The sequence below is a fragment of the Diaphorina citri genome, unplaced genomic scaffold (genome assembly GCF_000475195.1).
Source record: "Diaphorina citri unplaced genomic scaffold, Diaci psyllid genome assembly version 1.1 scaffold599, whole genome shotgun sequence".
Lineage (NCBI taxonomy): Eukaryota > Metazoa > Arthropoda > Insecta > Hemiptera > Psyllidae > Diaphorina > Diaphorina citri.
In genome coordinates, this window is record NW_007378033.1 from 51692 (window position 1) to 77980 (window position 26289).

General features: G+C 36.8%; 2 protein-coding genes and 2 long non-coding RNA genes across 4 annotated transcripts in view; 2 read left to right on the forward strand and 2 right to left on the reverse strand.

Moving 5' to 3' along the window:
* LOC103510430 (transmembrane protein 47) overlaps window positions 1–8111 on the forward strand; it is a 13732-nt gene extending 5621 nt beyond the window's left edge. Inside the window, exons 3-7 of the mRNA XM_008475084.3 lie at window positions 3282–3477; window positions 4294–4443; window positions 5260–5322; window positions 6322–6525; window positions 7524–8111. Coding sequence (XP_008473306.1) covers window positions 3282–3477; window positions 4294–4443; window positions 5260–5322; window positions 6322–6467 — 555 coding nt within the window. The 3' untranslated portion in view covers window positions 6468–6525; window positions 7524–8111. The remainder of the gene's footprint in view (window positions 1–3281; window positions 3478–4293; window positions 4444–5259; window positions 5323–6321; window positions 6526–7523) is intronic.
* Window positions 8112–9262: 1151 nt separating this feature from the next.
* Window positions 9263–14523, forward strand: LOC113467949. The gene is made up of 2 exons (XR_003391854.1): window positions 9263–10455; window positions 13892–14523. It is a non-coding gene; the product is annotated as an uncharacterized LOC113467949 (long non-coding RNA).
* Window positions 12062–12866, reverse strand: LOC113467948. Its single transcript, XR_003391853.1, has 2 exons — window positions 12650–12866; window positions 12062–12255 (listed from the first exon to the last, which is right to left on the reverse strand). It is a non-coding gene; the product is annotated as an uncharacterized LOC113467948 (long non-coding RNA).
* The window catches only part of LOC103510431, a 33800-nt gene continuing 20515 nt past the window's right edge, over window positions 13005–26289 (reverse strand). Inside the window, exons 2-5 of the mRNA XM_026824482.1 lie at window positions 22879–24262; window positions 21699–22063; window positions 21358–21666; window positions 13005–13170 (exon numbers count right to left, since the gene is read on the reverse strand). Of these exons, the coding sequence (XP_026680283.1) occupies window positions 13034–13170; window positions 21358–21666; window positions 21699–22063; window positions 22879–24262 (2195 nt within the window). The 3' untranslated portion in view covers window positions 13005–13033. The remainder of the gene's footprint in view (window positions 13171–21357; window positions 21667–21698; window positions 22064–22878; window positions 24263–26289) is intronic.

Genomic DNA, 26289 nt, shown 5'->3' on the forward strand with positions numbered 1-26289 from the left:
ACATTAGACTCGTGTGGTCTGTGTCGTAGCATGTCCATTTCTTACTATGTCCCTCACCAGATGGGCGATAAGAGACAGAATACTTCCCCCTTAGGTGCTGGATTAACACGAGAAATTTAGAAAGTAACCCGTTTAAATATTTGCAATCGAAATATGTATGAGTGCAAATTGTTGGTGGACTCTGGGAATCGAACCCGGGACCTTCTGCATGGCCAGCAAGCGCGTTACCACTTGTTGACCGTGCCCTTGTGTGTTGGAGTATATTTCGGCCGAATGACAAGTTAAGCCGTATTTTATTATGTGACTATTTTTTAGTCAACATGGCTGAACCTATGAGATCCCGCTTTGTGGAGCTAGTGTGGACGTCCAAAGCGAAATCTCATTGGTTCAGCCATGTTGACTATAAAAAAGTCACATAATAAAATACGGCTTTATGGTCTATATGAGATAACTAGTTGTTGTGGTTCTGGAGATAGAGCGATCAGTGTGTGAAATGTGAATGGATCTTGCTTTTATAATATAAGATTATGAACCAGCTTTTCAGTATTGGTATTGGTCGCTGAAGGTAGACACTCATTTCCACATTACAGGTAGGCATGTACCCCCCTGATGATCACCTGGCTTCTCTGCTTGTGAGCGAAACAGGAAGTTACCGTCTAATTCTGTGTCGTGGATATCCTCATACATACTATGTTGAATATAAGGAGTATTTGGTTTGACCTTTTATACATATTTGTCTATTGATCTTTTCCCTTATGTATTCTGTGTCGTGGATATCCTCATACTTACTATGTTGAATATAAGGAGTATTTGGTTTGACCTTTTATACATATTTGTCTATTGATCTTTTCCCTTATGGTTTCATCCCGAAAATTACATTTTAAGGTGGTGATTTTGAAAAATAAATAAATGTCAGCAGATCCATTAAAATATGAAAGCTTACTTGGGTGATGTTTCAAAGTCATAGAGCAGGAAAAAAAAAGGACCAACGGAATTTTTCTTTTTCTTCGACCTTGAATTTTCGACCTTTTAATGTTACTTTTTCGGAGTTTTGACCTCAGATTTGAATTTTTCACAACATAAACTATTGAAATCAAGATGTTCACCGCCGTTTTTATTTCGTAGATCCAACTGCCACATTAGACTCGTGTGGTCTGTGTCGTAGCATGTCCATTTCTTACTATGTCCCTCACCAGATCGGCGATAAGAGACAGAATACTTCCCCCTTAGGTGCTGGATTAACACGAGAAAATTAGAAAGTAACCCGTTTAAATATTTGCAATCGAAATATGTATGAGTGCAAATTGTTGGTGGACTCTGGGAATCGAACCCGGGACCTTCTGCATGGCCAGCAAGCGCGTTATATTGCAACTCCTCCATTACTTACACACTTCCGGTTACACATTTTCCGGTTAACCTAGTGATAACGCTCTTGTTTGCCATACAGAAGGTCCCGGCTTCGAATCCCATTATAGAAAAAAAAAATTGCACCTATCATGAATTTTATTTTGTAATAATTTTGGGTTCGGGTATCGGATTTTTGCTTATCTCATCTTACAAGCGTTCATTGGAATATCCAGCAAGTAGATGTAATACTGACAAGCCACATAAAAAGCTCGAAAGTTATGAAAAAGCCAAAGGGAAAAACATCATTTGTATTTACAGATAGAGAGTTTCCGTTTGGGGACTCATTTGCTACATACATCCTCACACCTACTGTGTTTCCCACCCTCACCCTTACATTCCGTCCCCCCCACTCTCACCCTTACATTCCGTCTCCCGGCCCCTCACCCTTAGATTCCGTCTCTCCTTCCCCCTCATGTTGATGATGTGAACTGTGACCTCTTTTTTTACCCACAGTCTGGTTAGAATTAGGGTGTGAGTGAGGTGGCTTTGTCTCGCCCCTTTGTACGCATGCGTTTTCCTCATGCGCTACCCACAGTCTGGTTAGAATTAGGGTGTGAGTGAGGTGGCTTTGTCTCGCCCCTTTGTACGCATGCGTTTTCCTCATGCGCTTTGATTTTTCCACTTTATCTCGGACTTTATCTCTTCCTCCCTGTATCCTTTTTTTTCGTTCTGGAATTTTCCGTACATTCATGGCGTAACTTCGTCCCTTCAGAAAGTCACTTGTCTGTACACAGCACGGTAATTTCAGCAGCGTACCGTTGCCCTCCGCCCTCCGTATCTCGTTATATTCGAGGGACAGAAAGATTTCCGTACAAGTTCATTTCGTTTTCGTTGCGTGCGGTAATTGTTTTGCCTTGTGATAGGAAAAGTTCTTATCATTGATCCTGACGTATTTCCTCTTTGAGTCCGCCATATTTCATTTTCATACGAAATTTCGTGGACAAAAAGGAAATTGTCTCCAGTCATTTATTTTTCCTTGGTTGTTTTTTCTACTTGATTTTTTATTTATTTATTAATTTCTTGTTTAGCAGATGTTTTCAATTCGAACTTGTACTGGTACTTAATATTTATTGATGTGGTTTGTTTTTTGTAGCGATAAAGTTGTGGTTTTGTGGTTGTCTCAAGTGTGTAGACATTTTTTCATTTGACGAATAATACCACCTATGTTATTTTGTAATACATTGGTGGAAGCGAATGTTCAATACGAACAAGGGTGCTAGGTTTGTTTGAAATTGAATTGATGCAGTATAGACCGTCTTCTTCATAGCTTGTATTTTGCATCTAACGATATGACTGAAAGCTCTAATCATATTGCACAGGTGTGTATCTGTTTTGTTTTCAAGATATTAATGTCATTACCTTATTATTACCTATGTGATGAAATATCAAATCTGAAATCCCCTACCTACCCACCCATCCATCGAATACCTGAGCCCAAACGGTATAATGGCGAAAAATTGATAACAATCGACCCCTATAAAAGGACTGAAATCAGAAAACTTATTACTTATTAATATTAAACTGAATTCATAGGATCGCTTGACGATTTTTTTTTTCTTCAATTTTTTCAAGATGAGTGTTTCGTAGCATGGCCATCTAGTAGTATGTCTCTCATCAGATGGGCGATAAGAGACACAGTACTTCCCATTTAGGTGCTGCGTCAAGACCCGTTGAAATATTTTCAATCGAAAAATAAGTACAAATTAGGGATTCATTTGGTTGGTTTGCTTGGAAATTAGGGATTGGTTTGGTTTGCTTGGAAATTAGGGATTCATTTGGTTGGAAATTAGGCATTCATTTGGTTGGAAATTAGGGATTTATTTGATTGGTTTGTTTAGACATCAGGGATTCATTTGGTTGATTTTGACTCGCAGGTGATTGCCCTCATCTGTGGCATGCTAGTGATCGTACTCATGTGCATGTCACTCATGTCCACGGATTGGCTCATGGCGGCTGGTTGGCGACAGGGTCTGTTTGAACATTGCGTGTCGGAATTCGCGCCCACACCACTGCCGTTCAATGTGAAACACTTTGGTACCGGAGCTGCGTGTTACCCTGCTAGATCATTTGGTTGAAAATTAGGGATTCATTTGGTTGGAAATTAGGGATTCATTTGGTTGGAAATTAGGCATTCATTTGGTTGGAAATTAGGGATTTATTTGATTGGTTTGTTCAGACATCAGGGATTCATTTGGTTGATTTTGACTCGCAGGTGATTGCCCTCATCTGTGGCATGCTAGTGATCGTACTCATGTGCATGTCACTCATGTCCACGGATTGGCTCATGGCGGCTGGCTGGCGACAGGGTCTGTTTGAACATTGCGTGTCGGAATTCGCGCCCACACCACTGCCGTTCAATGTGAAACACTTTGGTACCGGAGCTGCGTGTTACCCTGCTAGAGACTCAAGTAAGTACCCAACACACTCTAATTGTATGGTCGGAAGGCCAAATCAATGAAAAAAGTATGTACCTAATACCTACTCCTTTACTATCATAATTTACCTACTGATTTTTGCTGCAATACCCAAACGAGCGAGCCTCTTTAGCTTGGAAGATACAGGTCGTGGGTTCGATTCTCGCCTGGGGCGGATTTGTATGGTCGGAAGGCCAAATCAATGAAAAAAGTATGTACCTAATACCTACTCCTTTACTATCATAATTTAACTACTGATTTTTGCTGCAATACCCAAACGAGCGAGCCTCTTTAGCTTGGAAGATACAGGTCGTGGGTTCGATTCTCGCCTGGGGCGGACTTTATCGTAGAACAGGTAAGGTCCCTCTATCAAACCTCTTGGAAAAAAAACCAACGGTTTTTAATTTATTGTTTATTATTCTTTTGTACCTACTTAACTTCTGACACTAATTTTTTTTCTTCATCTTTTCAGCTTACATTCGAGTGGCCGCCATCTTGTGTATTGTCACTTTAGTGATGGATCTGATAGCATCTCTCCTCACAGGACTTGGAATCCGAAGTAAGGACAACCGGACCAAGCGGAAATTCTACAAGGGAGGCGTGTACTTCATGGTACTCTCCTGTAAGTACTGCACCGATAAAAAAAAAAACCTATATAGAGTTGTACAAATAATAATTACAGTCGAACCTGTCTAAGTGGGAAACCTGGATGACTGGGGAAAAAATCATGGCCCCTTCATTTTTTAGTTAAAAAAACCTGTTTAAATGGGAAAATCGAGCCTCTATAAGTGAGAATGACTTTTTCTAGATACTCGGTCCGGAGCCTCTGTAAGTGGGAATGTTTGCCATTTTCCTAGGTCAGGAGCCTTCTGCGGACCTCTGTAAGTGGAAATTTGTAGGAAAGCATAGCATATTCAAACCAGTGTTCACATTTACCTCTATAAGTGGGAATAGGAAAATGGAAACCTCTCTAAGGGAAAATTTTTAACTGGGAAACCTGGATAAGTGGGAAAAAATTGTCGCTCCCTTGGATTCCCACTTAGACAGGTTCGACTATATTTAAAAAATATATATCTGGTCGGGGCGAACTTTATCCTAAATGGGTAAAGTTCATTCCCAGAATGGTTGGAAACCTGGATAAGTGGGAAAAAATTGTCGCTCCCTTGGATTCCCACCTAGACAGGTTCGACTATATTTAAAAAATATATATCTGGTCGGGGCGAACTTTATCCTAAATGGGTAAAGTTCATTCCCAGAATGGTTGTCTTTCTCCTATCCTGTTTTTCTCTCCTCCATTTCAGAACAACAAGACCCTCGTTGTTGACTTGTTACAGTTCCCTCTATCAAATAACAAATCATCATTAAAAAAAAAGCTATGATAAATTCTGTACTTGATTGATAGACTAACAGGCTTTCTCCGTTCTTGCTTCTGTTTCAGTGTTATCACTTCTAACAGCTTTAATTGTATATCCAGTGTTCTTTTTCTTCGAGTTAAATCAAGGTAATGTTTAGTCCCTTTTACTATTTTCTAGTTGATGAAAATTAGGTTTGGCGAAAATTTTAGTAGAGATGAAAAGATCGCTTGTCGTGTGAGCAAACTTGATATTTACATAACTTAGGTACTCTTAGTGAAAATATTCGCATTATCTTGTGTAGATTCCCTGTAGATGTTGTTAATGGTAATAGAAAGTAAAAATTCTGTTTCAGTGCTATCATTCATAACAGCTGTTTGGTAGCTTATTGGGGTGTGATTTTTACGAAAAATGTGAGTTAGCTAGGTATTTCCTCTGGCTCTTCTTCTTTTTCTTCGCCTCTTCCCGTGTACTGGTCGGCGTTTTTCGTCAGCTTCTCAATCAGCCTTAACTAGGGTGATTGCTTTGGGCTGACATTTGGTTTTGGCTACAAATTTTTACGAGTGGATGTCCTTCGCACTCAATTTTTGCTATTTCTTTAGCAAGGAAAATTGCAGGACTCATAACAGCTGTTTGGTAGCTTATTGGGGTGTGATTTTTACGAAAAATGTGAGTTAGCTAGGTATTTCCTCTGGCTCTTCTTCTTCTTCTTTTTCTTCGCCTCTTCCCGTGTACAGGTCGGCGTTTTTCGTCAGCTTCTCAATCAGCCTTAACTAGGGTGATTGCTTTGGGCTGACATTTGGTTTTGGCTACAAATTTTTACGTTTCTTCGCCTCTTCCCGTGTACTGGTCGGCGTTTTTCGTCAGCTTCTCAATCAGCCTTAACTAGGGTGATTGCTTTGGACTGACATTTGGTTTTGGCTACAAATTTTTACGAGTGGATGTCCTTCGCACTCAATTTTTGCTATTTCTTTAGCAAGGAAAATTGCAGGCTGGTATAGGGTATAGGTACGCCCTGTTTAAGGTCCCCCAGTTAGACCAAGCTATTCTACTCCCTGTTTAACTTTCCCCAGCCAGACATTTTCCTCCAGCCTGACATCCACTCGTAAAAATTTGATTTTCACAAAACTCTTTCTTCTGATTTCCAGGCAACCGGCAAGTGTGGGAATTCGGTTGGGCGTACGGCGTGGGCTGGGGCGCCTCCATCTTCCTGTTTGGCGGTATTGTACTCCTGCTATTAGACAAGGAATCCGAAGAGGTCTACTACAAGGAACGCAAGGTGACGTCTGCCTAGTGTGCGGCCCCCCTGCCTGACGTCGTACTATAGCATGGCCGCTACCCACGACGGGCAGGTAAGTGATTTATTCTTAACTTCTTCCTTTTCTTCACCTTTTCCCGTGTACAGACGGGGTCGGCGTTTTTCGTCAGCCTCTCAAACAGCCTTAACTAGGGTGATTGCTGATTGCTTTGTGCTGATATTTGGTTTTGACTACAAATTTAACGAGTGGACTTCGCACTCAACCTTTGCTAATTCTTTACCAAAGGAAGGCGGGGAAAGCAAGGGAAAGTTATTTATTCTTATAAACTATTTTGTGCTGATATTTGGTTTTGACTACAAATTTCCGGAGTGGACTTCGCACTCAACCTTTGCTAATTCTTTACCAAAGGAAGGCGGGGAAAGCAAGGGAAAGTTATTTATTCTTATAAACTATTGAAATCAAGATGTTCACCGCCGTTTTTATTTCGTAGATCCAACTGCTACATTAGACTCGTGTGGTCTGTGTCGTAGCATGTCCATTTCTTACTATGTCCCTCACCAGATCGGCGATAAGAGACAGAATACTTCCCCCTTAGGTGCTGGATTAACACGAGAAAATTAGAAAGTAACCCGTTTAAATATTTGCAATCGAAATATGTATGAGTGCAAATTGTTGGTGGACTCTGGGAATCGAACCCGGGACCTTCTGCATGGCCAGCAAGCGCGTTACCACTTGTTGACCGTGCCCTTGTGTGTTGGAGTATATTTCGGCCGAATGACAAGTTAAGCCGTATTTTATTATGTGACTATTTTTTAGTCAACATGGCTGAACCAATGAGATCCCGCTTTGTGGAGCTAGTGTGGACGTTCAAAGCGAAATCTCATCGGTTCAGCCATGTTGACTATAAAAAAGTCACATAATAAAATACGGCTTTATGGTCTATATGAGATAACTAGGTGTTGTGGTTCTGGAGATAGAGCGATCAGTGTGTGAAATGTGAATGGATCTTGCTTTTATAATATAAGATTATGAACCAGCTTTTCAGTATTGGTATTGGTCGCTGAAGGTAGACACTCATTTCCACATTACAGGTAGGCATGTACCCCCCTGATGATCACCTGGCTTCTCTGCTTGTGAGCGAAACAGGAAGTTACCGTCTAATTCTGTGTCGTGGATATCCTCATACATACTATGTTGAATATAAGGAGTATTTGGTTTGACCTTTTATACATATTTGTCTATTGATCTTTTCCCTTATGGTTTCATCCCGAAAATTACATTTTAAGGTGGTGATTTTGAAAAATAAATAAATGTCAGCAGATCCATTAAAATATGAAAGTGGAAGTACATGGTTAGATAGATATTCTTGAGATTAAATGGCATTAAATAATTTCTCTCTATATTTCGAATTCTGCCAAAAAAATTACAGTTTCAAGTGATGTGCGAGTATGTTTTACATCGGCCAGAACCGTGTATTTCCGCTTTTTTAAATGGAATATCGCCTTTAGATGAAGTAATTTTGTTACGTTTGTCACAGCACACCTAATACAAATAGATTGTTTTGCTACAAATCAATCCAGAACTGTCAATGTCATTTAAAAAATAATTATTGTTAACTTACAAGTAGAGAAGTTGTTTCCCTTATCCGTTTTTAAACCATTATTTATTTGTACAGAAAATATTGTTTGTTAAAATTTTCAGATGTTTATGATATTGTTAATCAAAAGTACAGTTCCTTACTATGTATTGTAGATGTTTGTACATCGAATTGTACAAAATTGATGCATGTGAAGCCTTTGTTTAAAAAAATCTAATGTGTATGTTTTAAAAAATAAAGACGAGATTAACAAGGGGCATTGCATATGGCTTGTTAAGCCTGTGCAAAATGATGATAAGAAAGAGTAATACTACACTCATGAGTGTATTTTAACAATTTCTGTCTAAATTTTACTCATAATAAATTATGAAGTCTCATATAATCGATATGAACAAGATGATTTTTGATTAGGGTAGCAAAATTTTAACAAAAAATATTTCCTCTTAAAATAAGAAAATTCAGTTTGTAAACAATTAAAATTATTTTTATACCTGTTTTGTATTGAGTGTATTTTAACAATTTCTGTCTAATTTTTACTCATAATGAATTATGAAGTCTCATATAATCGATATTGAACAAGATGATTTTTGATTAGGGCAGCAAAATTTTAACAAAAAATATTTCCTCTTAAAATAAGAAAATTCAGTTTGTAAACAATTAAAATTATTTTTATACCTGTTTTGTATTTGTTATAAACATTGGAATCTCCGTTACATGATATAATTTGAATCTCAATTTACCAGGTTCATATTTCCAGCAATTCAACCTTATAGTTTGAGATCACCATTTCGATCGGGAAAATGTTAAATTTATAGTTTAACTATTTGTGTTCAAAAATTTCCTTTTTAATGGAGGTAGCAGGTATTGTAAAAGTATTGGCACAAACAATTTACTTTTACAACAACCTGAAAGGAAAAGGAGGTCTTTTTGTGCTACTCGTACATAATTGCACAGATACTGCTGTCAATATAGCACAATTTTTGGAAATTTTGCCTTCAAAAATGGTTAAAATCCCTTATTTTATTTTTGGTCATTCATGATTTCTTCTTCACTTGATGACCAGTATTCGATGTTACATTTTCTTCCACTATACCGTCTGCTTTGTTAGATAAAACATGTGAAAATACTCTTTTTTCTGATTCACATTCTAAGGTTTCTATAATCTTGCCATATTATATTCTATTTATTTCTTGCCTGATTTCAAGGAGAATCATGATGATGTATCTGTGTTACATTTTCTTCCACTATACCGTCTGCTTTGTTAGATAAAACGTGTGAAAATACTCTTTTTTCTCATTCACATTCTAAGGTTTCTATAATCTTGCCATATTATATTCTATTTATTTCTTGCCTGATTTCAAGGAGAATCATGATGATGTATCTACATGTAAAATTTAATACTTACCCATATCAAATTGTACATATAGCGTAGAAAGGAGTTTTTTTTTATATTTTGTATCATATAAGTTTTTTTTATTATGAAATAATTACTTTGATACTTAGCAAACCATCTTGAATATCTGGAAATGAAAGTCGGCGTTTGTCTAAAACTATTGTATAAATCGAGGAGAAAGAAAGGTACCATAGGTCTGACTTCCTTGACTATTAAAATGAATTCTTTCCAATTAACACCTCGCGATACCTATGTATCTGAGCATGGAAGTTTAGTTTACTATTTTAATATTGTTTACTATTATAGTTTACTTTTTTTAAAGACACACATAATACATTATTTTTTATCTTACCCTATCGTACTACGTATGTATATCTTTCTTATCCAATTCTGAATGAATAGATTGATAGTTATGTATATTAGTGTGCATACGTAGTACATACACTTATCAAATTGACCTAATGCTGCTCTTTCGCAAGATATTAAATTTTTAATTAATTGATGATGTAGCACTATGCTCTTCAAATTTCTACCCTCTTATTATTTTATTTTTGCTGGAAATAAAGAAGTAATAAAATTGATACGTATCAAGAAAATCTCGTCTACCTACATGATCTGAAACTAAATTGCATCATTCTCTGTGCATACTGATCATAGTCTTTCATTTGTAGTTACTGAAAGCACTAATTTATTCTTTCGTTTATTTGCTGTATGATTTATTTTATTTCAATTTTTTCCCAATATCAAACAAGTTATAGTTAAGCGCATTTACAAAATACTCGAAAACCGTAGTTCTTCAAATTCTTTCTCACATTCCTCTTCGAGCATTGGAATACTTTGTACACTTTTTCAAGCTCTTTCCTTCTTGTTTTCAATGTCATCTCTTCATGTTGTCTGTACGTATATCTATTATCGTATGCTTAACTATTAATTTATGTTTACTATTTATTTTATATTATTTTTGTACAAACATTTAAGTTACCGTTTTTAAATGAAACATATAGGAAAACCCATTTTGCATGCCAAACAGTAGGTAGTCTCCTGATTTTTCTCTTTTAGTTTGTAATATTATAAACCGAAACATATGTGCTCTCGAATGTTCTAGGTACATAAACATTGTTTGTTTTAGTTTACATGTTTATTTTCTAAGTCGAATGTCCCTTTCCTAGTAGTCACTTTGAGTCAAATGTGTGACATTAAACTTGACTCTAAAGTTATAACTTATAAAGTATAAATAAACAATATAAAGTAGTATTTAAACGTATCAAATGAGATTTTCAGTACCTACCATCCAAGTCGTATGAACTGTAAGAACCACCTTATATTTATTTTTGCATTATTTTGGCTGTAGGTTTTTGTTTCATTAATCGTGCTCGTGTATTAACAGTTATATCATTGATATCTAGCCGAATCAAATCCAGTAAACACTTTCCACTCTTCCCAGTCCAAAAAGAGTCATTCGATGCAGATATATTTTCCTTTGATAGAGGTACGGCATTATCTCGAAACTTGTATCCTTTAATCTTTCACTTTTGTTCCAATATAAGTTAAGTTTATGTATAGGTAGGTATTATATTATTTTATACTTCAAGATGAATAATGTCACAAAGAAAATTTATTATCGACAAATTATTGCAAAATAAATTTGACTAATCTTATACAATATTATTTTTGTTTTCTTTTTTACTTTCCTTATCTTATGTTTTTTCACACCCTCTTGGCTGTAAAGTTGTACTTAGTTTCAATGGTCCTCTTATTACATAATTCGTAAAAGTAAAAACCATTATTTTATTCCTAACTTTCGATGGGTTTCGATCTTTCGATGATAGCTTACACAGCACATTGCATAATTACATCATATTCCAGGCGTTTTATACTTTTGTCAAACTAAAGGTAGAATAGAAACACACAAGACTTGATCGTAGTGCGTTTCTATTTTAAGAGACAAGTATTGAACAATCTAGCCTACCCTAGTTTTCGTGCTGCTACTATTAGGCGGCGCACCTAGTGAGGTGAATTGAGCCAGTTTTAAATCAGGCAAAAATGGCAAGGTGATTTGAACAGAAAGTCATTAATGTCATTACATTCCCTTAGTTCCAAGCGCAGAACATAAAAAAAAAAATCTGCCGGGAACTGAACGTGGGAGATCCGCTTTAAAAGCCTAGTGTTTAGTGTTATTCGGTCACGGAGGTTCGGCGTTAAAAATCACATAGGATTGACTATTCACATGCTTATTTGTCTATAGTCCTGTTATTTACATTAAAACGACTTAACCAGTGCTCAAAAAGTCAAATCGCTGAGCCTAAAGTAACACCTGTTATTTAGAAATTCAATGCATCAAGCAGTAAAAAAAAAAAATAAAAAAAAGGCAAGTTCTAAAATCAACTCTCTGACCACATTTTAGGAACCAACCATAAAAGTCTGAAGTGGCCATAGTGAACCGCTTCAGAACATAAGGGGCTTGAACGACAAAATTTAGTGTCAAATTCGAAATAGACCGTAAAATTTGGGCTTTCAGCCCCTTATGTTCCGCGGTTCCAAAACTATGGCCACTAGGGAGTAAATATTTTAAATTCTCAAATTTGAAGTACCTAATATACCTATGTACCTAATACTAAAAGTGAACAAACAACACAAAATAAATCAATAAATTTCATTTTTCTTTATTATAATTTTTTAATAAAATTCTTTTTTCAACTTAGTACTAAAATATCACATAGTAGAAATATGGTTTGAGCACAAATTTGAGGAAATCGTAGATCGGACCATTCACTAATCTTCTGGTTGAGGTCCCTGCACAAGATCAGCACAGGATTTGCTGGTTTTGAGTGATCTGCAATCAGAGGATAGAGAACAACAAATTAAAAAAAAAAGTTATTAATTATGTTGTTTTCCAAAAAATTGTCAAGGGGAACGTCATATTTCATCAGTATCCGTAATTCCATACCAACTCGCCTTTTTTTTACTGCTTTTTCAACCATCAGTTCCTCAATTGTCTTCACTGTCAATTGTTATATGTATCAGTACTTCTTCGGGGCCCCCGCAAGGTTTCGCTGGGGGTCCTCTAGTTCTGTAGAGGATTGACTAGGTTGTAGATGTTTCAGATTATTGGTAAATATCTTTCGTAGGTATATTGCTGCACTGGCGTATAACCCACCCCCGCGGCATACCCCACTGTCTCCAAGTAGGTATGTCAATTTAAGTGCCATAATTTGTCACCTACTTACGTCTTTTTAGATTTCAATCGTCTGCAAATGTGTAAGGAAATAGAGCCGTTTTTGATGGTCTTGAAGAGAGAAATTGCCTCTAGATGTGTTAAATCATGACAGACTTGACCGTTGATTGCGAGAATCTCATCACCTGAAACAAAACACCAGGTTCACTAGAGTTACTTTCTTTGGCCATCAATGCATTACAACCACACGTTACAGTGTCACTACTACTGGAAATTTCTAGTTCTGTAGAGGATTGACTAGGTTGTAGATGTTTCAGATTATTGGTAAATATCTTTCGTAGGTATATTGCTGCACTGGCGTATAACCCACCCCCGCGGCATACCCCACTGTCTCCAAGTAGGTATGTCAATTTAAGTGCCATAATTTGTCACCTACTTACGTCTTTTTAGATTTCAATCGTCTGCAAATGTGTAAGGAAATAGAGCCGTTTTTGATGGTCTTGAAGAGAGAAATTGCCTCTAGATGTGTTAAATCATGACAGACTTGACCGTTGATTGCGAGAATCTCATCACCTGAAACAAAACACCAGGTTCACTAGAGTTACTTTCTTTGGCCATCAATGCATTACAACCACACGTTACAGTGTCACTACTACTGGAAATTACTTGAAAGTCGTTTCGCTTTTGACTATGCTCACAAGGTTGAGTGTAAGTCAATCACTGAGTCGAAAAATTGTCGGACACTCTTGTTTTCACCGAAACACTTAAGGTAGAAACACACCACCATCACGTCACGTCATTTGAAGTCATGGGTAGTCAGAAAGATGTAGTTCAAAGTTTTCCCATAATATTGTAGGTGATCTCGTTCAGGACAGCCACTTATGCTCACAAGGTTGAGTGTAATTCAATCACTGAGTCGAAAAATTGTCGGACACTCTTGTTTTCACCAAAACACTTCACACCACCATCACGTCACGTCACTTGAGCTCATAGGGAGTCAGAAAGATATAGTTCAAAGTTTTCCCATAATATTGTAGGTGATCTCGTTCAGGACAGCCACACTACTATCACGTTACGTGACGTAACCTACGATATTATGGGAAAAAAAAACATATTTCTGACTCCTCATGACTTCACGTGACGTACATGTCTGATAGCTGGTAGACCAATAGCTGAAAACATGATAACGGGTACATATTTCTGACTCCTCATGACTTCACGTGACGTACATGTCTGATAGCTGGTAGACCAATAGCTGAAAACATGATAACGGGTGTTGCATGCCAAACAGTAGGTAGTCTCCTGATTTTTCTCTTTTAGTTTGTAATATTATAAACCGAAACATATGTGCTCTCGAATGTTCTAGGTACATAAACATTGTTTGTTTTAGTTTACATGTTTATTTTCTAAGTCGAATGTCCCTTTCCTAGTAGTCACTTTGAGTCAAATGTGTGACATTAAACTTGACTCTAAAGTTATAACTTATAAAGTATAAATAAACAATATAAAGTAGTATTTAAACGTATCAAATGAGATTTTCAGTACCTACCATCCAAGTCGTATGAACTGTAAGAACCACCTTATATTTATTTTTGCATTATTTTGGCTGTAGGTTTTTGTTTCATTAATCGTGCTCGTGTATTAACAGTTATATCATTGATATCTAGCCGAATCAAATCCAGTAAACACTTTCCACTCTTCCCAGTCCAAAAAGAGTCATTCGATGCAGATATATTTTCCTTTGATAGAGGTACGGCATTATCTCGAAACTTGTATCCTTTAATCTTTCACTTTTGTTCCAATATAAGTTAAGTTTATGTATAGGTAGGTATTATATTATTTTATACTTCAAGATGAATAATGTCACAAAGAAAATTTACTATCGACAAATTATTGCAAAATAAATTTGACTAATCTTATACAATATTATTTTTGTTTTCTTTTTTACTTTCCTTATCCTATGTTTTTTCACACCCTCTTGGCTGTAAAATTGTACCTAGTTTCAATGGTCCTCTTATTACATAATTCGTAAAAGTAAACACCAAATCATTATTTTATTCCTTTCGATGGGTATGATCTTTCGATGATAGCTTACACAGCACATTGCATAATTACATCAAATTCCAGGCGTTTTATACTTTTGTCAAACTAAAGGTAGAATAGAAACACACTAAGCCAGCCTATGAAAAGTTAGCTTAGTTGGTAGTGCGTCTGCCTTGTAAGCGCTAGGCCGCGGGTTCGATTCCCGCCCGGGGCGGATTTTATCCTGATGGAGTTGAACATATTAGGTTACATACGTGTACTTACCTATAGTTGCCATAACACTGGATAATGCATAATGCAATAAACAGGAAGCCAGCACTTTATCAGTGGTCAAATGGTCATCGCGACGTTTGTATCCGTTTAAAAAGTCGAATCAGTGTGTTGAGTGCAACTGATGCTCGACAGTATTTACGAGACCTTTGTACAGATCTACTGATACCTAATATTCTTTTTCGAGGTGGAGAAATTGTTGAAAAATATACTCAGCATTAATACTACCTAAATAATTGTCACTGTTCAAGTGTTCACACATGTTTCCGAATCTGAACATATTACCTATAGTAAATTTGCCTACTACATGCATACCTAGCCATGTTATGAACTTAAATTCTGGCATGTTGTCCCACCTATAGCTATACCGGCAATATTGAAGAACATTACAAAAAGTTAGAAGTGAGGTACCTACCTAGAAATAAACATCTCAGTGGGTATAAGACAACTTTGAAACACCACATCTAGGTACCTAAATCACACGATTTGGTGAAGAAGATGTCATATATATACTTCTAGACTATTAACTTGTGATCTACGTTTATTATGAAACTATGATAGAGTGAATTTACGACCAATATACCTATCCTTATAATATTTGAGAAAACGTCTCCACCTTAGTTTATACCGACAATAAATTCTCACTTCTTTACATATTTTCACATATATGTATGTGGAAAAGCAAACACGATCAAATAAATAACATGTTCAATTAAAAAAGCTATATTTTTTTTTTATTATTTATCAACTTGAAACCTGAGATTCTTCTTCATAGAATGAGGTATTTTTTTACCTAGGTTTGATTTGTTAACTTACTAATGCATTGACTTACTCGTACATCTTGGTGTGGTTAACGAACCTAATCCTAATGGTAAACAAACCAGACCACTACATTTACCTTTTGGTTTCAAAGATAATATTTCTTATTCCTCAGTATAAACACGGTGTATCTACATAATTATTCTAACGCTCGGGAATTTCCATAAACCCGCGGGAACAATTTCATTATTCTTTCAGTTTCATCTATTGGACAAGGACACCATGCTGTCACTTCTTTTACTTTTATAGGCATCTCAAACACATAAAACCGTGTCAAGTGATGTTTTTATTAGTGTCACCTGCATACCAAAATCAAAGAAATTAATACCTACCAACCCTTTTCCCATAAGTTGAATTTGTTAGTGATCGCCTAACATGGCATTATTCAAAGCTGACTTGTATGAGAGTGTTACATTTGAAATATAAGGTAAGGGTAAGGTTTAGAGGCTTGGTACATCGATAAGTATTGCACAAGCGATAAAACCGTCTGTGAGAGTTGTCCAAAGACCAAAATAACAAAAGGGCCCATAGCTAGTAGATTAGTAGACGAAGACTAATGCTTCATTCCGACCAAAGTAGGTAATTACCAGCTTCCCACCAAAAGGCACATTACCTCTTATGGTGTGATGAGCTACAGATTTCATCCTCAAGCAGAGTCCATATTATTCCCGATCGACAGCGACTGAAACACGTCCACTTCGTCCACACCATTAACTTTTCCGTTCAACCAAAAGCCTTTGACCTACTTGAAGTTTGGTCCACAAGATCGATTATTTGATCACGGTCATTTTCAATGTAGGTAATAAAGATGTCGTCAGACCAATGAACTGCAAAAGTGTACCTATAATTTCGCTCTGTTAACCCATTGACATGATTTTGGTAGCAAATTCTGCTTGACCTGTGATCCTGTAAATCATAATCTAATACGTAATGTTATAGTGTCTTGTTATAGTGATCAAAAATGATGGGAACTATTGATGTACCTATACCTGGGAATTCGTGCTCTTTCATTCATCGGTTTACTTAAAGTTAACCCTAAGAGCTTTAAAATTTACCCTCTAACAGCGTAGAAAAGAGAATGAACAAAAGAGATCAGACGACAGCGAATGGAGGGGTTAATGTTGGAAATATTTGAGCAACTCTAGTAATGAGACGAGCTTTACCGTGGCTCAAACTTCCAATTAAGTTCACATAAAATCTTTTCTTTTATAGGTACGATAGGTAGTGGTTTTATTGAAGCAAATAAGATACTCAACATACCTTTGAATGTAATATGTAAATACTGAGCAGAGGTATTTGTTGTAGCAGTTAGGCAGAAACCAGTCTGTACAGCCCAGGGGTTCAAGTTTGAATACCGATTTGTACCCAAGTGTAGGTAGTGGTTTTATTGAAGCAAATAAGATACTCAACATACCTTTGAATGTAATATGTAAATATTGAGCAGAGGTATTTGTTGTAGCAGTTAGGCAGAAACCAGTCTGTACAGCCCAGGGGTTCAAGTTTGAATACCGATTTGTACCCAAGTGATGTAATATGTAAATACTGAGGAGAGGTATTTGTTGTAGCAGTTAGGCAGAAACCAGTCTGTACAGCCCAGGGGTTCAAGTTTGAATACCGATTTGTACCCAAGTGCGAGATATTATAAAGCTTGTACATTTTCTTTTTTTATTATGGAAGATTAATTCCTACTTGTGATAAAAAGCTTGAATATATTAGGTTACATAAGTGTACCTATAACACTGGATAATGCCATAACACTGGATAATGCAATAAACAGGAAGCCAGCACATTATCAGTGGTCAAATGGTCATCGCGAAGTTTGTATCCGTTTAAAACATATTAGGTTACATAAGTGTACCTATAGTTGCCATAACACTGGATAATGCAATAAACAGGAAGCCAGCACATTATCAGTGGTCAAATGGTCATCGCGAAGTTTGTATCCGTTTAAAAAGTCGAATCAGTGTGTTGAGTGCAACTGATGCTCGACAGTATTTACGAGACCTTTGTACAGATCTACTGATACCTACCTAATTATTCTTTTTCGAGGTAGAGAAATTGTTGAAAAATATATACTCAGCATTAATACTACCTAAATAATTGTCACTGATGTTCAAGTGTTCACACATGTTTCCGAATCCGAACGTATTACCGAATCCGAACAAATTTATTATAATAAATTTGCCTACTACATGCATACCTAGCCTTCAATTGTTCACACATGTTTCCGAATCCGAACGTATTACCGAATCCGAACAAATTTATTATAATAAATTTGCCTACTACATGCATACCTAGCCATGTTATGAACTTGAATTCTGGCATGTTGTCCAACCTATAGCTATACCGGCAATATTGAAGAATATTACAAAAAGTTAGAAGTGAGGTACCTACCTATAAAAAAACATCTCAGTGGGTATAAGACAACTTTGAAACACCACATCTAGGTACCTAAATCACACGATTTGGTGAAGAAGATGTCATATATATACTTCTAGACTATTAACTTGTGATCTACGTTTATTATGAAACTATGATAGAGTGAATTTACGACCAATATACCTATCCTTATAATATTTGAGAAAACGTCTCCACCTTAGTTTATACCGACAATAAATTCTCACTTCTTTACATATTTTCACATATATGTATGTGGAAAAGCAAACACGATCAAATAAATAACATGTTCAATTAAAAAAGCTATATTTTTTTTTTATTATTTATCAACTTGAAACCTGAGATTCTTCTTCATAGAATGAGGTATTTTTTTACCTAGGTTTGATTTGTTAACTTACTAATGCATTGACTTACTCGTACATCTTGGTGTGGTTAACGAACCTAATCCTAATGGTAAACAAACCAGACCACTACATTTACCTTTTGGTTTCAAAGATAATATTTCTTATTCCTCAGTATAAACACGGTGTATCTACATAATTATTCTAACGCTCGGGAATTTCCATAAACCCGCGGGAACAATTTCATTATTCTTTCAGTTTCATCTATTGGACAAGGACACCATGCTGTCACTTCTTTTACTACAAAGATAATATTTCTTATTCCTCAGTATAAACACGGTGTATCTACATAATTATTCTAACGCCCGGGAATTTCAATAAACCCGCGGGAACAATTTCATTATTCTTTCAGTTTCATCTATTGGACAAGGACACCATGCTGTCACTTCTTTTACTTTTATAGGCATCTCAAACACATAAAACCGTGTTGAGTGATGTTTTTATTAGTGTCACCTGCATACCAAAATCAAAGAAATTAATACCAACCCTTTTCCCATAAGTTGAATTTGTTAGTGATCGCCTAACATGGCATTATTCAAAGCTGACTTGTATGAGAGTGTTACATTTGAAATATAAGGTAAGGGTAAGGTTTAGAGGCTTGGTACATCGATAAGTATTGCACAAGCGATAAAACCGTCTGTGAGAGTTGTCCAAAGACCAAAATAACAAAAAGACCCATGGCTAGTAGACGAAGACTAACGCTTCATTCCGACCAAAGTAATTACCAGCTTCCCACCAAAAGACACATTACCTCTTATGGTGTGATGAGCTACAGATTTCATCCTCAAGCAGAGTCCATATTCTTGAATGCTTCATTCCGACCAAAGTAGGTAATTACCAGCTTCCCACCAAAAGGCACATTACCTCTTATGGTGTGATGAGCTACAGATTTGATCCTCAAGCAGAGTCGATATTATTGCCGATCGACAGCGACTGAAACACGTCCACACCATTAACTTTTCCGTTCCACCAAAATCCTTTGATCTACTTGAAGTTTGGTCCACACAGAGTCGACGCCGTCGATCGATGTCGAATGAAACCGTACTCTTCATATCGATCGACTATATTTGGGCACAACTTTAAATGAGTTGTCGATCGACTTCGGTCCATCAGTGTAGACGCACGTTTAGAATAGACTCGAGATTCCATTACGGACTTGAAGATTGTCTTGATCTAGATTGCACCAGGACTTGCTACTTGCAACACATCTTACACAGGACTTGCAACTTGCAAAGACAAGACATTACTTATCCCTTAAGTACTCGTACCGTACCCGTAGATTATTTCGCTGATATGCGTGATCCCTACGAATGACTGAAGGTTCTGATAATCCGCATTAGGAATAGTGCTACTCTTATTTCAAAACTGTTGTCAATCTCCCCTACAGATCTCTCCCTTACGTAGATTATTTCACTGATATGCGTGATCCCTACGAGTGACTGAAGGTTCTGATAATCCGCATTAGGAATAGTGGCTACTCTTATTTCAAAACTGTTGTCAATCTCCCCTACAGATCTCTCCCTTACGCAGTTGCGACCTTGGCTTATAATCTGATATAACATCTCTAGATTCTGTAGGTACCAACCTACCAACTTGGGATACTCCATAGATTTATCCTCTAAATCTGAATAGCCTAAATTTTCTACCTCTACCTCACGAAAATGTAAAAACTTCTTCTCAATCTCCGTCACTCTCAGGTATGTTGGGTACGTGATGTTGTTTCTTCGTTAATTGAAAGATGATCTTGAATGATAAAGCTGCATTCTTGTTTTCAGCCTGGGTTAAGAAATAAAGTAGTTCAAGTATCTACTTTGTTTACTTGATTTGATTGTTTTGACGTTACCTCACCTTACATTCCTACTTATAGGTTTGAAAGTACTCCAATCGCATACTCGTATAAATGATTTTACTAGGGTCTAGAAATCTCTTATCTCCATTAAAACGAGAAAAACATTTTCACTCTTTCTCTTAGATATCTGACATGTGGAATGTGTCTGTTGAAACTGGCAACTTGAGAATTGTCTGAACTCTATGTATATGCAACCCGGAATCCGGATGTCCTAAACAACAGAGCAATCTCTCTAGAGAGGACACTAGACAATCAGGAAACTAGGAAACTTATACCATTATCAAGGTGTAAGTCAATCACTGAGTCGAAAAATTGTCGGACACTCTTGTTTTCACCGAAACACTTAAGGTAGAAACACACCATCATCACGTCATTTGAAGTCATGGGTAGTCAGAAAGATGTAGTTCAAAGTTTTCCCATAATATTGTAGGTGATCTCGTTCAGGACAGCCACACTACTATCACGTCACGTGACGTAACCTACGATATTATGGGAAAAACTTTGAACTACATATTATTTCTGACTCCTCATGACTTCACATGACGTACATGTCTGATAGCTGGTAGACCAATAGCTGAAAACATGATAACGGGTGTCATATTTAAACTTTTTGAATAATTAATAAAATGACGATTTTTTTTTTCCTTGAGAAAAGAAATAATTTCTAACCTACGTGATAGATATGCCTGTGTATATGTCAGTTTAGTGGTTTGGAAATTGGTTTGTCTGTGGACTACCACGAACTGGGAACTTAGACGTAAAAGAATATATGAGCCGAGGTAATTTTATAACGGGGAGTGTAGTTATAGTTACAGTGCTTTTATGTACCTACATGTGCGGATTCGCCGGGAAGCCATTTCGCCTGGTTTTCTGAGACTTTGGCCCGAGGTTCGGATACCTACCTCGGTTAAAAAAAAACCTCGACTTTCTGTAAGCTTCCAGATATTAAGTCTGAAAAAATTATAAAGCAAGAAATCTCACCTTCTTTCAATCTCCCATCTTCAGCCGCTTGTCCATTGTCCAAGATGCTCTTGATGAAAATTCCTATGGCACCTCGTGGCGAATCCTTCCCACCCACGATTGTGAATCCCAAGCCTTTCTTGCCAGGGCCTTTCTCAAAGACTATTGTATGGAATGTGCAGATAGCAGAGCGTGGTCGCCTTGGTAATGTACAGAAGTTAGTACTGGTTAATATAGTCTCCTCCTCATCTCCTGATATGGATCCTGTACCTGATGACGACAGAGATGATTTCTCAGCATAACTAATAAAGTACTGGTTAATATTATAGTCTCCTCCTCATCTCCTGATATGGATCCTGTACCTGATGACGACAGAGATGATTTCTCAGCATAACTAATAATCGCTTTCCTCAGTAATTTGTTATTGATGCTATGGCAGTTCTTTTGAAAAAGTCTTTTCTGATTGTTCTTATCTTGCTCGTTGCTTGACTCGAAGTCATTTTGTTTATCAAGCGAGAACCGTGTCTCTTTACTCTTCTTTTCTCTGCTATGACTCTCATTGTATTCATTTTCTGCGTTTGATTTTTTCAGGGATGTTCTGGATATCAGCAGGTCCATATTCAAAGGCCCGCTTGATATGATACTCTTGGCCTGAGTCATTGTGAGACCTCGCAGCCTTTGTCCGTTGACACTTATAATCTCATCTCCTAGTTCCAAACAGCCTTCCCTGAAATAAAAGAAAACCAAAACTAAATCAGAAAAACAAATAATCCATTGTGATTACACTATCCATTTCTGTTAACTTCCAAGTTTTGAACCACCTTGTCCAAGAAAATGACATGGGTGGATAGATTAATATTAACCTAGCAAAGTGGTGATATTAATATAGAGCTACATCAGATAACCACAAACAAACAAGACTTTGGGTAACTTGGATTCTTCAGTTTTTCCTACGCCTACACTTTCAGGTTGATTAGGTTGCTTAACGTATCTTGACACCGACTGTTTGGAGACATCGAAAAACCTTGTTTGGGTTAGGAAAAGTACCCACCTAATATTACTTATTTACATATAAAATTAATCTGAAACAGAGTGGCTTTGATATTCTTTGGGTCATAAATACCTACCACAAGAATATCTGAGATAGAATTCGGCCATACGAATATGCGATAAGGTGAGGGTAATCAACGTATTGCAAATAACGTGGTCGTATTGGTCGAACTAAAGAATTATATTGAGCATTCCTCGATTCGTCTGCAAATGATATCGAGTTGATTGCATCAACACCGGATAACCACAACGAAAACCACGGATATTTTTCACTCTACAATCCTACCATCAGTTATAATAGCAAGTTGGATTTTTTATTCCGTACATACATAGCTAAAATTGAAAATAAATAATAATATTTGATCGGTAAGTAATGTTGAGCTTTAGTATTCTCCTTATTTCTCAGATAATTAAATGTAATGCAGATGAATTCATACCCTTTTAAGTTAACTCCATTTTCATTGTAAAAGGTACCTCTTGTACTTTACTTACTTCTCTGCAAGTCCTCCAGACACAATATGAGCAACAACGAAACCTCCAATATTCCCTTCTGATGAATTTTTGATCTTTGCGATATAGATACCCAACTCTTCATTGAAATCTCTTCTATTCACTCGCACCATTGTTTGGCCTTCTTGCGAGTCTTCACTGTTTTCACTAGAAAGTTCAGATATCTCCATCATAGAATGATAATCCGAAGAGTTTTGATAGGCGGGGATCTCTAATAAAGATTGACTTCCTGAATTCCTATTGAATATGTTTGGCACGTCCAAGTTGTACTTTTCTGATATCATTGAGGAATTTTGAGATCTCGACGATAAAATGGGACTGTCGTACCCGTAAGACTGGATTTGGAAATTTGGAAGTTGACCATTCTCAGACTTTGATGGAGAATTTCTAAATTTGTCCAAGAACGATGGCTTTTCAGAATTACTTGTGACAGTTGACCTTGTCGAGATAGTAGGGCTATCACATTTGGATGCAGAACATTCCAACGTGGGAAGAAGTAATGACTGAGGAGACGAACACGTCTGAAGACTAGAGAAAGAATCATTACAAGAAGTCCGGAGACATTTGTTTATGATTTGTGTCCTGTCAAATGAAAGTCGCCTACAATTCTCTTTCCTGGTGGCTCTGAAGTCATAGTGGTCATCAACTACTGAGGAATTGGTGGAAGAGTTTACAATACCAGAGTCGGAATCATCATAATCCTCCTCCTCATTATACAATGGATTATCTTTTAGATTATCTAAACCTGGTAAAGCACCAAATGAAAAGCTCCTTTGTCTTCTTGTCGTCGACTTTTTATTATTACTGTACAATTTGACTATGATTTTGTTGGATTTGAAATATTTGTCAGATATGGCTTTGATCCTATCGATACAAGTATTTTTATCACCCGTAGCATCTCTACTGGGCCATTGATCTTGATTGTCTTTCGCATTGCTAGGACCCCATTCATTCTCATCATTACTCGTATGACTATAGATGACATTGTCATTTGATTTTGATCTTTTGAATAAAGTACTGGTGTCACTTTCTGTAATTGATTCATTCAAACAATCTACAGAGATGCTTTTATCAGTGAGGCTCGTCGAGTCAATTATACCATTGTTGACATTACTGTAGATATTGTTTGCTTTGAAACATGTCAACTTCGTATTCTTAACTTTTTCTAACAGAGGATTTCTTTTTTCTGCAAGCAAAGCTTTCTGTTTGGTGGATGATGACTGTCTAATATGGCTGGTATAATATTGAGAAGATCTCGTGGGTGTCTTCCTGACAACCATTTGTTGCTTCAAGTTGTAACAGTTAATGTTCTTGGAGTCACTCTTGTCTTCATCTTGTCTCTTTCTTTGTCCTGATGATTGCAAATCTGTGAACAGAAAATAAAAGGCAAATAATTTAATAAATCTCTAAAAAAAGAAACAATTCTAAAATTAATATAATCTATAAATGAAGTACCTAAGTATGTTGCCAGTAATCTTGTATAAAATATGTAAAGGCAAGCATTTCATTTAATCTCGAGAGCTATCTCATCTTTTTGATTGTGATGACTAGAATTTCTAATGAGATAAATGGAATAGATATCATGAAGACCTGCCGCCACACATGGATCTCCTGGTAGATTAGATCTTACTGATCAATAGATATCTTCACAATAGACCCTGAGACATGATCCAACTCATAACTGTTTCGTTCTTTAGAAAGAGTTTTCTTCATTCATTGAAGTTCCAATAGGATGTTTTGCCTTGAATTTCCCATAGTGATAGATTGAAGGTGATTTCTCCTCAGCCTATTATGGCTAGTCTAGATCTTATGTTCCTGGGCTCCCATGTTTATATTTGATCATAGTCTTCCAATTTTATTAGTCACAAATGAGTTTCATTCCTTCCTAAGAAGTTCAATACGAAATTTTGTACAATCTTGTCACCAAATTCTTTAGATAATAACTTAGGTACCTACCTACCAAATGTAATTTGAAATAATCCACGGGTACGGTACGAGTACTTAAGGGATAAGTAAGGTCTTGTCCTTTAGAGCTGGTAACCAAGTGTTTGCGCTTTAGTGCATTTAAGTGGTTGAATAAGAAAAGAAGGAAAAATTCTAGGTATGCTATAATTGCTGGATCATTATTAGATAAAATGGTTTAGGATAAAATCGGTTAGCGTTAGAGCTTTTGTGTATCTTCTTCTGGAAATACTTGATTACTTTTTGAAATAAGAACCTAAATGAAAATCTTTTTCGCATTGCTTTCTTTGATAGTCAATTTTGGGCCCAACGCGTCCTAAAAACAAATTATTAGCAAGTGTACCTCACGGAGCTCTCAGTTATGAAGCTCTATCTTCTAACATTCTGTATAGCTATGCTGTTGCAATTAATGTTGTTTAGAGGCAAAGAAACACAAGACTTGTCACAGGACCAACGCTGTGAACGATCCTGACACCGCAGGCAGTCGGTGGAAGATTAATCACCTGTTGCGTCGAGGTGGACTTATTTCACAACACCGATGTGACCAGTTGTTTAAAACAGAATCCTATGGGACCAGTTACTTGAAAAGGAACGCTCTGTCTTAAGGCCCATTCCCACTTGCCGTGAGTTTCATCCGATTTTTTTCCGAACGTCCGGTAGGTTATGTAATTTAAATGAGAGTGTTCCGATATTTTTCTGAACGACACGATATTTTTCTGAATGATCAATGGGAACGGGCCTTTACTTGAAAAGGAAGACGGCGTTTTACGAAGTCAACTTTGGCTTCAATTCTGGATTAAACCGGGTACCTATGAAGTATAGAGCTAAATCTTAAATTGATCTGATAAAATGGTTTAGGATAAAATCGGTTAGCGTTAGATCTTTTGTGTATGTATCTTCTTCTGGAAATACTTGATTACTTTTTGAGATAAGAACCTAAATGAAAATCTTTTTCGCATTGCTTTCTTTGATAGTCAATTTTGGGCCCAACGCGTTCTAAAAACAAATTATTAGCAAGTGTACCTCACGGAGCTCTCAGTTATGAAGCTCTATCTAACATTCTGTATAGCTATGCTGTTGCAATCAATGTTGTTTGGAGGCAAAGAAACACAAGACTTGTCACAGGACCAACGCTGTGAACGATCCTGACACCGCAGGCAGTCGGTGGAAGATTAATCACCTGTTGCGTCGAGGTGGACTTATTTCACAACACCGATGTGACCAGTTGTTTAAAACAGAATCCTATGGGACTAGTTACTTGAAAAGGAATGCTCTGCCTTAAGGCCCATTCCCACACTTGCCGTGAGTTTCATCCGATTTTTTTTCTTTTTTTCCCGAACGTCCTGTAGGTTATGTAATTTAAATGAGAGTGTTCCCACTTACGCACGACGCGATATTTTTCTGAATGACCAATGGGAACGGGCCTTTACT